Source organism: Sorex araneus, chromosome 2, assembly GCF_027595985.1.
Source record: "Sorex araneus isolate mSorAra2 chromosome 2, mSorAra2.pri, whole genome shotgun sequence".
Lineage (NCBI taxonomy): Eukaryota > Metazoa > Chordata > Mammalia > Eulipotyphla > Soricidae > Sorex > Sorex araneus.
The window spans coordinates 147,863,664-147,880,230 of record NC_073303.1 but is presented as its reverse complement, the minus strand read 5'-3'; the positions used below and the strand labels follow the sequence as shown (position 1 = coordinate 147,880,230).

At 37.0% G+C, this 16,567-nt stretch overlaps 1 protein-coding gene across 1 annotated transcript in view; it reads right to left on the bottom strand.

The window, feature by feature from the left end:
• The window catches only part of SLC9C1 (solute carrier family 9 member C1), a 108,707-nt gene that overhangs the window by 10,680 nt on the left and 81,460 nt on the right, over positions 1-16,567 (bottom strand). The window contains exons 19-22 of the mRNA XM_055124511.1: positions 15,237-15,416; positions 12,363-12,512; positions 9,947-9,998; positions 4,398-4,546 (exon numbers count right to left, since the gene is read on the bottom strand). Of these exons, the coding sequence (XP_054980486.1) occupies positions 4,398-4,546; positions 9,947-9,998; positions 12,363-12,512; positions 15,237-15,416 (531 nt within the window). The remainder of the gene's footprint in view (positions 1-4,397; positions 4,547-9,946; positions 9,999-12,362; positions 12,513-15,236; positions 15,417-16,567) is intronic.

Sequence of the window (16,567 nt, the reverse complement as noted above, 5' to 3'; positions counted from 1 at the left end):
ATTTGGGATTTAATTTTGATTTTATTTGCATCACACTATGAAAATAATATTTGGCATCATTTGGTTATTTTTATATATATTTATATACAATATATATAATATATATTTATATTTTTTGTTGTGAAGTACTCTGTAAAATGTTTTGCTCAAGTTTTTAAAGTATATTTGGGGGGGGTTTGGAGAAACAGCATAGCGGGTAGGGCATTTGCCTTGCATGTAGCCGACCAGGGTTCGATTCCCAGCATTCCAAAAGGTCCCTCAAGCACTGCCAGGAATAATTCCTAAGTGCAAAGTCAGGAGTAACTCCTGTGCAACACCGTGTGTCACCCAAAAAGCAAAAACAAAAAAAAGTTTTTAAAGTATAATTTAGAAATTGCAGTTGAGGCAACATGGTTCCAATAGTGTTAATGTTTATGCTTTTGGTACAAAAAAAATTGCAGTTTTTAAAAGTAGTAGATTTTCAGTAAGATTAGTGATTCTAAAGAGTTTTATAAATTCTTTGAATAAACTTTGGCTAATTTAAGCAAGAGCTGTTGATAGATTGGATCAATATTAGAAAGGTGTCGATTCTCTCTAAGTTGATGTACAGGCTCACTGTAGTCCCCAAAGAAATTTTGGTAGAATATTTAGTAAAGGATTGGATCGATAGCACAGTGGATAGGGCATTTGCCTTGCACACAGCCAAGCTGGGGTCGATTCCTCTGTCCCTTTCGGAGTATCCGGAAAGCTACCGAGAGTATCCCACATGCACGGCAGAGCCTGGCAAGCTACCTGAGGCGTATTTGATATGCCAAAAACAGTAACAAGTCTAGCAGTGGAGCTGTTACTGGTGCCCGCTCGAGCAAATTGATGAACAATGGGACAACAGTGCTACAGTGCAGTGCTATTTAATAAAAATTGACAAGCTTAATGTAAAATATAAAATTTATTTGAAATACAAAATGTCAAAGCTAGTAAAAATATCTTAAAGAACAAAACCATATACATGATAAATATTTATTTTGCATATTGGTAGGAGAGTCTAATATGCTAGAGGTGTCTCACTGACACATACTGGACAGTCACTGAACTTGTATGTATTTCACTGTAGTGCTTTAGGATACAATATCTTTCTATAAATAAGGTTTTATCATTTAGCAATGAGGTTTTATTATATCACAGTGATTTATCATTTAATGTTAACACATTGGTCTGTTCATTACTTCTTATACGGTAAATTTTCCCAGTAAAGAGATTTTCTTTACTTTTTGTTTTGGGGCCATTCCTAGCTGTGTTCACGGCTTACTTCTGATCACTCAGGGGTTATTCCAGTTAATGTTGGGATTTCAACCAAGGCTGGCCTCACGCAATGTGACCACCTTAATCTCTGACTCTTTATACTAGATTTTATAAGCTTAAGACTCTTAGTCTTTCTAGCCAGTGTCAAAGATTTTTGCCTCTTCTCTTTCACCACCACCCTCCCTTTTCATCCCCCCCAACACACATATACAAATTTAGAATGACTCTCTGAGGTTAGGAAAAACTAAAGCAGACTGACAGACTGCACAGACATTTTGTGGTTTGGGTGGTGGCAACTACCTCTCTCTGGGAAAATCTGCCTCATTGTGCTATATTGGCTCTGTTTGGTCAAAGTTGAACTTTAAGAAAATGTTTGTGCTGGTAAGGATGTAAGACCCTTAACTGGACAATAAAGACTGTTCAGAAATCTCTAATAAAGTCCTCTTTGACCTCTCTCCTCCTTGATCTTATTACCATACAGAAAAACACAAGCTGTTGATGCTTCTCCATTATTTTCTTTGTATGTGATGTGTATTCCAGATCTAGCTCACTGTTCTCACTCATGAATATATATGAGTTTGCTGAAAATATATTAGAATATGCATAAACTGTCACATCATTCTGTTTCTGCTGGGCTTAATACCATACTCCCCTACTCACTCTAAAGTTATTCTACAGCCTGTGCAGGCTGTGCATTCCAACAAGAGCTGTTTCAAGTAAGTCACCCTTTTACATCCAGTTGTTCCTGTACTTTTTTGAGGATGAAACCAGAAGCACAATCTTCTTTTCTATTGCTGTTTTTGATGTCTTACACAAAAATGTGGATTCTGTGAATTCCTGTACTTGATTTTGAATGCCTGCATTTGAATACAGCCCAGTTGCCTGACCTTGGGGCAGTTTTCTTAATCACTCTGTACCTTTATCACCATACAACAATGAACCCAGGCCTTTACAGCATTATGGGCTTATTTACAGTAATATTTACGGTTTTCACTAAAAGTATCTAGGGGTTGAAAAGTAGCAAACCGAAACTAAAAATACAGAGCTTCATAGACAGGCAGCAGTTTAAGAAATTCATGGCTTTGAAACCAAGTTTTGTGAGGAGCAAAGAACTCTTGAAAGGATAGGACAAACTTCCCAGCATGTGGCAATGAATAGGATACTCACTCTCACTCTCGGTGCTGGTGCTTATGATTGCCCTCTACTAGCTTAAGAAAGGCATGTTACTTTTAGATTGATGAGATTTTATATATTTTCAATAATGAATTAATATCTAATTTATATTGATTTTCTATGTATGATCAATTTTATACATCATCATAGAGATTTCTATGCAATCTTTTACTAGGTTAGAATATAAATATATTTATATTTGATTATAAAATTTATATAATTCTGTTAAATCATATTGAAGCCTTTGCCACCTCATATTGTGTGCGGCTCTAATATTATATTTTCATAATTACTTTGAATACCTGAGCATTACTTTTTGAATAATATCTCATTTTTGCTAATTTGAAATGCCACTTTAACATACACTAGATAACTGTTTTCTTTCTCTTTTTTTTTTTTGTTTGCAACTAATCTCTTTGTTGCATGATTATAGTTTATTTTAATACAATTCTACCTCTGTATTATTTAGCTATTCTAGTTTTATATCATGACTTACTGGCTATTAGATAAAGATTAACTCACTAATTTCCCCCATTTTTCATGTGTTTAAAATATCATCATCACCATTATCATCATCATCCCATTGATTGTTGAATTTCTAAAGTGGTCTCAGTAATGTCTCCATTCATCCAAGCCCTGAGATTTTAGAAGCCTCTCTCAAAAATTCCATACTGAAGGCTCTTTCAGGGTCAGGGGAATGAGTCCCAGCTTGTTACTCGTTTTAGCATATTAATACACCATGGGGACCTTGCAAGGCTCTCCCATGTAGGCAGGAAACTCCCAGTAGTTTGCCAGGTTCTCCCAGAGGGAGAAGTAGACTATAAAATATAGTGTGCTTCCGGGAGCTTGCTTTTAAGTCTCTGGATGCTGGCCGTTGACAGCCAGCGGTCAACGGTGGTGGGGGCAGCCCCTGGGTATGACTGCCTAACTACTGGGAAATGGGAAATCTGGGTGGAGCAAGCCCAGTCCCGTACCAAGCAGCCTTGGAGGTCTCAGCCCCAGATCCCACACACCTGGGTTCCTTTGCCGGTCCCTTCATGTGTGAGGCTCATCCGAACGTGTGGAGAGGGGCCTTGAGCATGGCTGTGGCTAGGCTCCAGAGTTCTTGGGATGCCGGGAGCTCTGCTTGGGGTGGGGAGGGAAGCTGGAGCCCATCACGTCTGAGGAGGCCCTAGGGAAGACAGCCAGGTGTGCGGGCAAGAGACTCTCTGCCCATTTAAAATATACTAACTATAAAATTTATTATCTTTATCATTTTACATGTACAATTATTTTATGTTATTTGAAGCAACTATAATTTGGATAACTTTACTATTTATTTTTTGCATGCCTTATTTAATTTTACCTTCATTTCTTGCGTTACTCTCTTCTGTATTTAGTTGAGATTTTGGTTGCTAAACAAAGATTAATTTTCTCACTTGTTTTTGTATATATTCCTTAGCCACTTTCCTTTTGGTTACCATGGATATTTCACTGAACATCATAGAGTATTATATACTAATTTAAATTTATGTGTACTTAACTTTTACAATGTACCCCTTCTAGGTATTTTTGCATTACTTGTATCACTTAAATAACAAAGGAATTTAAATTTTAGCCAAATCTTATTCTATAGTTGTCATAAATCATAGTTTATTTGGGAAAAGCAATCTAAAAACCACAGATATATTGCTAGCCACTATCTAAGACTAAAGAATAGATTTATCATTTCTTTACTTTGGAAATAAAGCATGGAAAGAAATAGTTCCTCATTCTGGCAGAAAATTAAGGAAAAGTTGACCCTTAGAGATAATGGAAGGAAACTCTTTGGGTCAGTTCTTTACTTTGAATAATTATCTTAAGCTAGGTACTTAGATTTCTGGGATGGCTTATGATGCAGAGTCAACACAAGTTTGAAGGTCATGACTATATGTAAAAATAATTTCTTTGAAAATTTTCTATTTTACCTTATTAATTTCAGAACATTCATTTTTTTGAATAACTCCCTTTAATCCAAAACTCTTAACAATTTCTATAGCCATATTGAGCATGACATTTATCTGTTCCACTGTTTTCATAACGGCAGCAATTTCTGGGTGATCATACTCTAAATAACCTGAAAAGTAACAAAATATTTTCAGATAAATAAGGACATTACTTAAATATTTCATAAATATTTATCGTAGACCAAGTTTCAGTACTTAGCGTAAGGAAATGCAATTCTGAAGCCTCTAAAATTCATCATAATTTACCATTAGTTGTGTAGTCCTGCCTGCCTTTTCATTTTCAGCAGCATATACCTGTGCTTAAATGCATGAAAAAGCACAGAAAGTCTCAGTTTGAGAATCAACAATCCTGTATTACCTGTATCACAGATTCTAAGTCTGGAGTCCATGACCCACTTTTTTTGTTCTGTTTGAATAATATATTTTGCTACACATTGCATGCTTAATTCTGATTAAGTTCTCTTGCTACATCATAGTTATTGATCACCCGTTCATTTATTTATTTAACTTACTATATATATATGTTTGCAGTTTAAGTAACATGCTTACAAAAGTGTTAGTGTTTAACATCTCGTTGTATAAAATTAGTGTATTTTCACCACCAAGGTGTCTAAGATCCTTCAGCACTGTCCTTGTGCCGTTCCAAGGCTATTTCTTTCTTCCTCCTATTCTGTACTATCACTGTTTAATTCAGTTTTTATTCATTTTATGTGAGTGCTGCTGTCACAGGAGAATTTTCAGAATTTTTCTTTTCAGCCATCTTGGCTCACTCAACCTGTATATTTAGATGATCCATTAAGAATGAATCATGAAAAAGTTACTTCATATATATCCTATATTATAGGTACCAGTGAACCCAGGCCTCTCATCTCTTCACCTCTCTATAGCTTACTGTAAGCATTCAAAGACATCCTATCTGTAGATTCCTAACCACACAACAACACACAAGAAACAACTCCAAAATGCAAAGGTCACAATGGTAAAGCAACGCAGAAACTCACCATGCTTAGTGAGTTTTGCTAATCCCGATGACCCAACAAATACTATCGAGCTATATAACCTCTCTGATAAGGAATTTAGAATGGGTCTCTTAAGGATGCATAAAGAGCTCAAAGAAACAATCAAAGTCACTGTCAATAAAATACAGGAAGATATAAAAGCAGAAATAAGAAAAATACAAACAAAAATACAAGCAAAAACTACAGATCTGAAAAATCTGTAAAATCTGAAAGATCTGTAAAAGGTGAAATAAAAACCTCACCATAAGTTCTCAGCCTCAGAGAAACAGCTGCAAAGTGTAGAATTAGTGAGCTGAGGTACAGAAAATCTCCACACAACAGCAGAAGAGAGAAAAGAGCCTCAAAATAAATCACCAGAGGACAAGAAAATATTTGGATGAATTCAAGGACAATAACATAAGAATCAGTGGGGTATCAAAGGGGCAGATAGATAATCCTGATGAAGAAACGATAGTCAAAGCCATTATTGCTGAGAAGTTCCCAGAGCTGAAGAGTGCATGAACCCAGATCCAGAAGGCCCGAGGGGTACCAGCTAAAGGAAATCCAAATAAAAATGCTCCATGACACATCGTAATCAGAATGATGAAAACCATAGATAGAGATAGAATACTGAAAGCAGAAAGATCAAAGGAGAGAACTACTTACAAAGGAGCATCCTTAAGATTTTCAGCAGACTTATCAGACAGAAGCCACAGCGCCTAAAAACAGTAGTGGGATATAGTGAAAAAAAATCTCAATGATATGAATGCCTCATCAAGAATACTTTACCCAGGGCTGGAGCGATAGCACAGCAGGTAGGGCATTTGCCTTGCACGCGGCTGACCTGGGTTCGGTTCCCAGCATCCCATAGTGCAGAACCAGGAATAATCCCTGTGCATTGCTGCGTGTGACCCAAAAAGAAAAAAAAAGAATACTTTACCCAGTCGAAATGACATCTGCACTCGAATGTTCATTGCAGCACTGTTTAAAATAGCCAGAATCTGGAAAAAACCTGAGTGCCCGAGAACGGATGGCTGGTTAAAGAAACTTTGGTATTTCATCTACACAATGGAATGCTATGCTGCAGTTAGAAAAGATGAAGTCATGAAATTTGCATACAAGTGGATCAACATGCAAAGTATCATGCTAAGTGAAATGAGTCAGAACGAGACAGACATAGAAAGATTGCACTCATCTGTGGAATATAAAATAAAATAACAGAATAGGAGACTAACAACCAAGAATAGTAGAGATAAGTACTAGGAGGTTGGCTCCAAGGCTTGGAAGCTGGCCCCACATGCTATAGGAAAGGGCAGCTCGCATAGAGAAGGGGACACCAGGTAAAGTGTGGTTTGAGGACCTGCTTGGGATGGGAGATGCACTCTGAAAATGGAATGTAGACCAAACACGATGGCCAAGTAGTGCCTCTGTTAAAAACCACGACACCCAAAAGGAGAGAGAGAGAACAAGGGGGAATGCCCTGCCACAGAGGTGGGGTGGGGTAGGGGGGATGGGGTGGGAGGGTGGGAGGGATACTGGGAACATTGGTGGAGGGATATAAACAAAATGCAAACATGAAAGTTCATAAGTTTGTAACTGTAACTCATGGTGATTCACACACACAGAGGAAATTGCATATCCCTGCACATAGAATATGCATTTGAATTGTATATTCATATATCCCTGATGAATACAGATGCAAATATTCTTGACAAAATAGTAACAAAGAGAATCCAATAAATCATCAAAAAGATCATATACCACGACTAAGTAGTACTCATCCTGGGGATGCAAGTATGAATTAACACACACGTATGAATTAACACTCACAAGACAATCAACATAATGCACTATATCAACAAAAGATAAAAGCCATATGATCAAATCAGCAAAAGTAGAGAAAGCATTTGAAAAGATCTAGGACCCATTTACGACTAAAATTCTCAACATAATGGGAGTTGAAGGAACTTTCCTCAGTATAGTCATAGCCATCTGCTACAAGCCCACAGCAAGCATTATTTTCAATGGGAAAGACTAAAAGCCTTCCCTGTAAGATCAGACACAAGACTAGGTTGCCCACTCTCTCTACTTCTATTTAATATAGTACTGGAAGTACATGCCATAGCAGCTAGGTAAAAAATATATATAATGGATATCCAGAGAGGAAAGGAAGAAGTCAAGCTATCTATTTGCAGATGACATGACATTATACCTAGAAAAACCTAGACTACAGAAAAGTTCATAGAATAATAGATTTATATAGTAAAGTGGCAGACTACAAAATCAATACCTGAATGTCCACAGCTTTTCTATATACAAATAATGAAAGAGAAGAAAGATATTAAAAAAAACAATCACTTTCAGAACTGTGCCTTGAAAAATCAAGTATCTCAGAATCAGCTTAACTAAAGAGGTAAATGACCAATACAAAGAAAACTACAAAACACTACTTCAAAAAATGGAAGAGGACAATGAAATGAACATATATTCACTGCTCATAAATTCTAAGGATAAACATTGTCAGCATATCAATACTCCCCAAAGCATTATACAGATCCAATGTAGTGTTTATAAGAACACCCATGACATTTTAAAAATAAATAGGTAAAACACGCCTATAATTCATATGAAACAATAAACTCCCATGAATAGCTAAGGCAATTCTTGGGAAAAAGAAGATGGGATCACCTTCCCCAACTTCAAACTGTACTACAAAGTGGCAGTAATTAAAACAGCATGGTATTGGAATAAAGACAGACCTGCAGAACAATGGAATATAGTTGAAATCCTGACATAGACACTCATATGTATGATCACATAATATTTGATAAAAGAGCAATAAATACGAAGTGAAGCAAGGAAAGCTTCTACAACAAGAGGTGCTGGGAACACTGAGCAGCTACAGACAAGGAACATGCACTCAGATCTCTCTCTAACATTGTGCACAAAAGTAAGACCAAAATGGATTAAAGACCTCAAGACCTGAATCTATAAGGTACATGGAGGAAACATAGGCAGAACCCTCCATGACAATGAAGGCTAAGACATCTTCAAAGATGAAACACCACTGACCAAGGAAGTGGAAGCAAAAATAAACAAATTGGACTACATTAAACTAAGAAGCTTCTTCAACTCAAAAGAAATGTTGACCAAGAGACAGAGACAGCCTATGAAATGGGAAAATTACTTACCCAATACCTATCAGATAAGGGATTAATATCCAAGATATATCAGGCACAGGTAGAATTTTATAAGAAAAAATATCCAACCACATCACAAAATGAGGAGAATAAATGAACAGAAATTTTCTCAAAGAAGAAATACATATGACCAAGAGACATATGAAAAAATGCTCTATGTCATTAATCATCTGGGAGATGCAAATCAATACAATGAGATATCTCAAACCATAGAGACTAGCACATGTCAAAAAGAACAAGAACAACTTGCGTTGATGTGGGTGCAGGGAAAAAGGGACTCATTCATTGTTGGAAAACTCAATCATTTTTGGAAAACAATATAAACATTCCTCAAAACATTAGAAATTGAGCTTTCATATGACCCAACAATACTATTTCTGAGTATATACTCCAGGGGCACAAAAACACAGAGCAGAAATTCCATCTTCTATATTCATTGCAGCATTATTCACAATAGTCAGAATCTGGAAGTAACCCAAGTTCCCAAGGACAAATGACTGGTTAAAGAATCTATGGTTCATCTACACAATGGAATATGATGCAACTGTTAGGAAAAATGAAGTCATGAAATTCACTTATAAATGGATGGACATGAAGAATAGCAAGCTAAGTGAAATGTATCAGGAGAGGAATAGATATAGAACGACTGCCCTTATTTGTGGAATATAAAAAAGTAGTATGAGACTAATACCCAAGGACAGTAGAAATAGGCCAGGAGGATTGGTCCACATTTGGAATCCCACCTCAAATGCTGGGGGAGAGGCACTTGGTATAGAGAAGAAACTCCTATGTCAATGATAGTTGGAAATGATCACTTTGGATAAGAACTGCATGCTGAATATAGGTAAAGGAACAAACATGAAAACCTCTCGATATCTGTATTGCAAACCATAATGCCCAAACCACAGTGCCCATAGAGGAATGCTGGGGGTAGAGGGTGGAGGGAGGGAAATTTGGGACATTGGTGATGACATATGAACACTGGTGGAGGGAGAGGTGTCAGAACATTGTATGAGTGAAACCCAATCATGAACACCTTTGTAACTCTGTATCTCACGGTGATTTAATAATAAAAACAAAACAACAATAATACCCTCCAAAATGTATAAGGTTGAGAGAATAATTAAGCAGAGATAATATCACAATATTCTTAGCCAGTCAAATATGTAATCACATTAATTAATGAAGTTTCCACTTTATTGGGAGTAAAGTAGATTTTTTCACTAATCAGTTTAGTTATTAACACTATTTTTGTTTTGAAGAAATTAATATGATGTTGCCAGGCTGAATCTTCAGAATGAGAATTACTTACCTAACTCTTTCATAGCTTGTGCATTATTCTTTGTTGTTTTCCTTAAAAGCATCTACAGAACAGAAGCAACAATGTACCAATTAGAAAACAAACTCATTAATATGCTAACTGATGAATTTAACTACAGATATAATTTCTAAAATTAAGAAAGAGAACTTCTCAAGGAATTGAATTAAATTTTGTGCCATGGAATTTTTCTTTGCTCCAGTAAGAATGAGAAAGAGGACAGAAATAAGTTGAGTTAAACATTTTTCCTAACAGTAACTTGCTTTAGGATACTATTTGGCTAGGGGGTCTTTAGGCCATACCTGGCAAAGCTCAAGAGCTATTCCTGGTTCTGTGCTACCACTGACCCCACAGAGTGCTCAGGGAACATTGATACTATTGGGATTTACAAATATAAACATATTTTTCCAATAAACTTTATAAACCCGTCAAATTTGAGATATAGTGGTAATATTCAGCCAGTTTGGGTTGAAAAAATTTGGTTGAAATAGTTTTGGTCTCACTGTTTACAATAGCCAGAATCTGGAAAAAACCTGAATGCCCCAGAACGGATGACTGGTTGAGGAAACTTTGGTACATCTATACAATGGAATACTATGCAGCTGTTAGAAAAAAGGAGGTCAAGAATTTTGTAGTCAAGTGGATGGGCATGAAAAGTTTCGTGCTGAGTGAAATGAGTCAGAAAGAGAGAGACAGACATAGAAAGATTGCACTCATCTATGGTATATAGAATAACAGAGTGGGAGACTAACACCCAAGAACTGTAGAAATAAGTACCAGGAGATTGACTCCATGGCTTCGAGGCTGGCCTCACGTTCCGGGGAAAGGTCAACTCAGAGAAGCGATCACCAACTACATTGTAGTCGAAGGCCATGTGGGGGAAGGGAGTTACGGGCTGAATGAGGGCTAGAGACTGAGCACAGCGGCCACTCAACACCTTTATTGCAAACCACAACAGCTAATTAGAGAGAGAAAACAGAAGGGAATGCCTTGCCACAGTGGCAGGGTGGGGTGGGGGGGAGATGGGATTGGGGAGGGTGGGAGGGACACTGGGTTTACGGGTGGTGGAGAATGGGCACTGGTGAAGGGATGGGTTCCCAAACTTTGTATGAGGGAAGTATAAGCACAAAAGTGTATAAATCTGTAACTGTACCCTCACGGTGATTATCTAATTAAAAATAAATAAATTAAAAAAAATAGTTTTGGTCAATCTGTGTGAGAACAGAAACAAAAACTAAAATGAATAATACCTTAGTGGTTTGAATGCTTTTATAATTTCTGCTACCTTCAAATGCATTGCTCAGTATGAATGGTTAAAAAAAGTGATGAAATTAAGGGTAATAGTTTTCTACTTGTTTTAAATGGCAATCTCATGATTTATAATAGTTACCTCACATCCACTGCTAGAATGGCAATATCCCTTGGTCCTTTATCTTCGATCCCCTCTCAATTGTTTTAAAGTTACAAGAGATACAGAAAAGATACCTTTCTGTTCTGCTATATGATGAGTATTCAATTTTCTCAATTATAAAATTTTGTGTATAGAGCACAAAGCATTATGATGATATAAATAGTATTGAACAATAAATATTTCATTCCACATAGCTTACAAACTTATGGGTTCATACAGTGTTAATCTGCTTCAACTAAGAATATAAAACATAGAACTCAAACACCCAAATTCTCTGATGTTAATCAGCTTGTGACATTTAGCTTTAGTGTCAGTTTTTACATCCTCTGTTCAATAAGGTATTAGACAGGTTTCCCTTTGTGTTATTGCTACTTCTTCCCATTTACCAAATACCAGTCCTTAGTTCTTTTCATGTTTATTGTGAGAAAATCAGAGATAGATTGGTAGAAATCTTAGAGAATTATGATAAAGCTCTGTTTGCTCAACATTGCTATCACTTCTCAAGTGATATTTTCTATTTAATTTTTCTGGAGTTTTATAGACTATTGAACCAACATCTGGAGGGATCTGGCATGGCACATGCCTTTTGTTTTAATTTTGTTTCTATTTTTGTTTCTGGGTTGCATAGTGGGTGCTCAGGGCTGACTCCAGGCCCTGCACTCAGGGAACTGACAATGCTAGAAGGACCACATAGGGTATTTGGGATTGAACCCAGGTCAAGGGAAACACCACACTAGGAAATGTGTCTTAGAGTAGCCTTCAGGGGGGATGCATTACAAGAAAATTCTCAGAAAGGTGAATTCTAAGAGCCTCGTAACTTAAGCACAGACCTTTCAGCACAGAGGCATTAGAGTAGTATGACTGTGAACTAACATATGTTTTGGTAGGGAATTAAAGACCAACTTTAGAAATGCAGACACTGTACTTGATAGGTGAGGTAAACAGATTTGGGGGTGGAATGAAGAATAACCATTTTCTTAGTATTTAAGTTTTTCTCACCTGTTTAGACTGTTTAGAACATGCAATTTGATCAATTATAGTTATTATGTCAGCTTCACCTTGAACATATCCTTTTACTATTGCATACCAAAAGGATTGCTGATCACTTATCTTTTTATCTGTTATTTGCAGTAACTTTGTTGTTAGGAGCTAAAAAAAAAACAGGGCAACTATTTAACATACAATTAATATAAATTATAGTTGATTACATGATGAATGGTTTAAAATAAGATAAAATGACATACTCTCAACCTTAGCCCTTAGTAAACTATCAAAGTTCTTTCTTAACTCACACTATTTTTAAGTTTAGGGTATCTTATGATGTCAAATACCAAAGTAAGGTTATGAATTTATTCTTTACTATTTCCCTTACAGAGTGGAGTACTATTCTTGACTTCTTTCTATTCTCGGGTAACAATGAGGGGTCAAAGAGATATTACAGTGGGCAGGGCATTTGTCTATTTGAGTTTGATCCCAGCATGACCTACAGTCCCCAAGGTCTCACCAGAACCAACCAAATAAAAAAATAATTTTTTTTAAAACAATGTGATAACAATCTGGCACATTTATCTGCTAAATATGCTAATGAACTTCTAACTGAATGTTTATTTAAGTTATCTTCCCTTTTCAGTGTTTCTTCACTGAGGGGTAAAGTCTCCAGATTTTCTGTATTGTTATGAAGCCTCTTCCTTTCAGAAGAATCCTCTTTTCCTTCTGTTTCTCTGTCTATGGCCCTATGGCCGAATGACCATATTCTACTCTCTACTCACATGCAAATAATCCACAAAGACTTTGTATTCAGCTTTACAAGATTCAGTTCAACTATCAATTGGCAAAGAAAAAAACTTGGGGGAAGATGGGGAACACATCTGGCCATGCGCTATGCGAAATCATTCCTGGAAGTGCTCAGGGAACTATATGCTGTGCCACTGATGGACCCCAGGTCAGCAACAAGCAGGGAAAGTGACTTACCCGCTGTAGTAGCTCTCCAAGTTCTCGAAATTTTTTGCTATTTCAAAAGAATTCTGTATATCTTACCATTTGTATTTATTCTACTATATCAGTTTGTTATAGTAAGATTACTTGTGATTGTTCTGGTACAATACACTTTCTGGAGGTAGAGACTCTTTTTAATTTGTCCTCATAGACCATTACTCAACCATGTGTCATAAGAAAAGAGTTCCCTAAGTGTATAAATAATCTTCTATCAGGCAATTTATCTGTTTTTTTTTTCTTTTTTGAGTCACACCCAGCGATACACAGGGGTTACTCATGGCTCTGCACTAAGGAATTACCCATACGCTCAGGGGACCATATGGGATGCTGGGAATAAAACCCAGGCTGGACACGTGTGAGGCAAATGCCCTACCCACTGTGATATTGCTCCAGCCCCAATTTATCTGTTTCATAATAAAAAAAAATTTCAGTATACTTGTATGTTCTCTGATAATAAAGAATCAGCTAATCACGGGAATACACTTGCTTTCTGAGGATTAGATTGCGGAATTATCATTACATATAGAAAGTAGACTTAAATTTGTGTATTTGAAAGGAAGATTTTAAACTATAGAACCTGCATCTACTTTTATTTACTTATTTTTTATTTTTGTGTCTTGCCCAGAGGTGCTCTGGATTATGCCTGCACTTCATTGCTGAGTGACCACTGGCAGTACTCCAGAGACATTATGCAGTGTTGGGAATTGAATTGGGGTCAGTCACTTGCAGGGCAGGCACCTTATGTTCTATCTCTGGCTCTTCTGTTAACATACTAGAGACTGCTACTTGAGTTCAATTTCAGGGTATTATAGTACATCTAGGCTGGAGCAATAGCAGAGCGGGTAGGGCGTTTGCCTTGCAAGCAGTCGACTCGGGTTTGATTCCTCCACCCTTCTTGGAGAGCCCGGCAAACTACTGAGAGTATCCCACCCACATAGCATTATCTGGCAAGCTACCCGTGGCATATACAATATGACAAAAACCATAACAAGAAGTCTCACAATGGAGACATTACTCATGCCTGCTCAAGCAAATCGATGAGCAATGGGATGACAGTGATACAATACATACAATCTTCATATGATACTAAAATAGGGAAAAGACTATTAGTAGCAGTCTTTTTCAGACTCAGTTGACTATTTAAAAAAATTTTTTTATTGAATCACCTTGAGAAACTATTACAAAGCTTTCATGTTTGAGTTTCAGTCATACAATGATTGAACTTCCATTCCTCTACCAGTCCACATTTTCCACCACCAGTGTCCCCAGTATCCCCCTCCCCATCCTAATCCTCCCCCTGCCTCTATTGCAGACAATTTTCCCTATACTCTCTCTCTACTTTTGGGCATTATGGTTTGCAATGCAGATACTGAGAGGCTATCACGTGTTTGGTCCTTTATCTACTTTCAGTACACATCTCCCATCCCGAATGATCCCTCCCACCATCATTGACTTAATGATCCCTTTTCTATTCCAGCCACCTTCTCCCCCAGCTCATGTGGCAGGCTTCCGACCATGGAGAAATATTCCTGGCCCTTGTGTCTACTGTCCTTGCATGTCAGTTTCATATTATGTTATTTTATATTCCACAATACATTTATATTCTTACAGTCCAGGACCAAGGGTTTGTCCCTGGGTGACGCTATTGTTGCCTTTGTTTTATTTTGCGTATGCTACTGGTGGGGCTGGAGTGATAGCACAACAAGTAGGGCATTTGCCTTGCACACAGCTGACCCCAGGTTCAATTCCTCCGTCCCTCTCAGAGAGCCTGGCAAGCTACCGAGAGTATCCCACCCACACGGCAGAGCCTGGCAAGCTACTCATGGCGTATTTGATATGCCAAAACCAGTAACAACATGTCTCACAATGGATCTCTACCTTTATAATACGTAGCAGGCGAAGACATCGAACAATATCCATAATGGCTATTGTTTCAACAAGAAAAGTTTCAATAGAATTTGTTTCAATAATTATTAGTTCAACTATTCCAAAGAAGGTAATTAATAATTCAAGTTGGTTCCATGCAAATAAAAAATAATCTGTCCTCATTGCCCCCATCTGTTGAAATAAAAAGAAATGAAAATACCTAGTTTGTTTTTGCTTTTACTATACTACTTTATATAATAACTAACACATTATCAGTTAGGATTTATTTTTTAAAATAATCCTTGACTCCACTGTGAGAAACACTAATAAATCATAATCATAATGAAGCATGTATTCCAAAGGTACAAATACTTTTAAAAAATTGCTATTTTATGATAGTCCATTGTTTGTTCCTTCTTTATTTAAAAATATTTTATTAAAAATCTATTATTAGGTGCATGCTCTCTGAAGTCTCATCTTACCCCAAAACCCTGCTCTTTGAGCAGCCACATGCCAGAGATGCTGAGGATCTCATCCTGTTCCCTCTGTCCTGTGTCATAGGCACAGAGATTGGTTCCAGATGATGTCAGTCTGGCCCATAAACTGAGGTGCATGATTGGAACCAAGATGAATCTCTAAACTCAAAACATTACAACATGCATCCCTTATATTGGGGGCAGAAGGGCACAGCACTCCTATTTCCCAGACAGTATACAGCCTTAAATCTCAATTCACTTTACTCGGTAATGAGCTAAAAAAATTTCAGGGCATACTCAAATAACACTGTGTGTTAAAAAAACCTGAACAGCGCAGAAATAGTATTAGTAGTTATCTAGTATAAACAACTCAATAGATCAGTTCTCAAGTAACTGAGAATCTAAATCCCCACCATTAACACCGTGCTCACAGATGGTCTCCACACACTCAGACGGGCTTCACCCACAAGTGAACCTATTCTGCAAATGCAGCTGCGTGACATCTCATACTCTACATCACTAATATACCAAGAGTAGCACACCACATGCGATGGAGTTTAAAGTAGAAGGAAACCAATCTTAGGGGGAAATATATTTATATATACATATATATATTTATACATACACTTATATACATACAAAATATATTTATACATATATAAACATACATATGTATATGTGTATATGCACATAAGGCTCAACCTTTAACAACATTTTACTAATCTTATATAGAAGGGCTTAATTACTCCTCGGTGAAATACAATAATCTTCACTCACTCACCTCTAAGGAATCTTTTTTGGATCATTTTTAGCAATTGTTCATAACAAGCAGCACAAAATAAATTACTTTGGTTCTGCTTTGGGGGC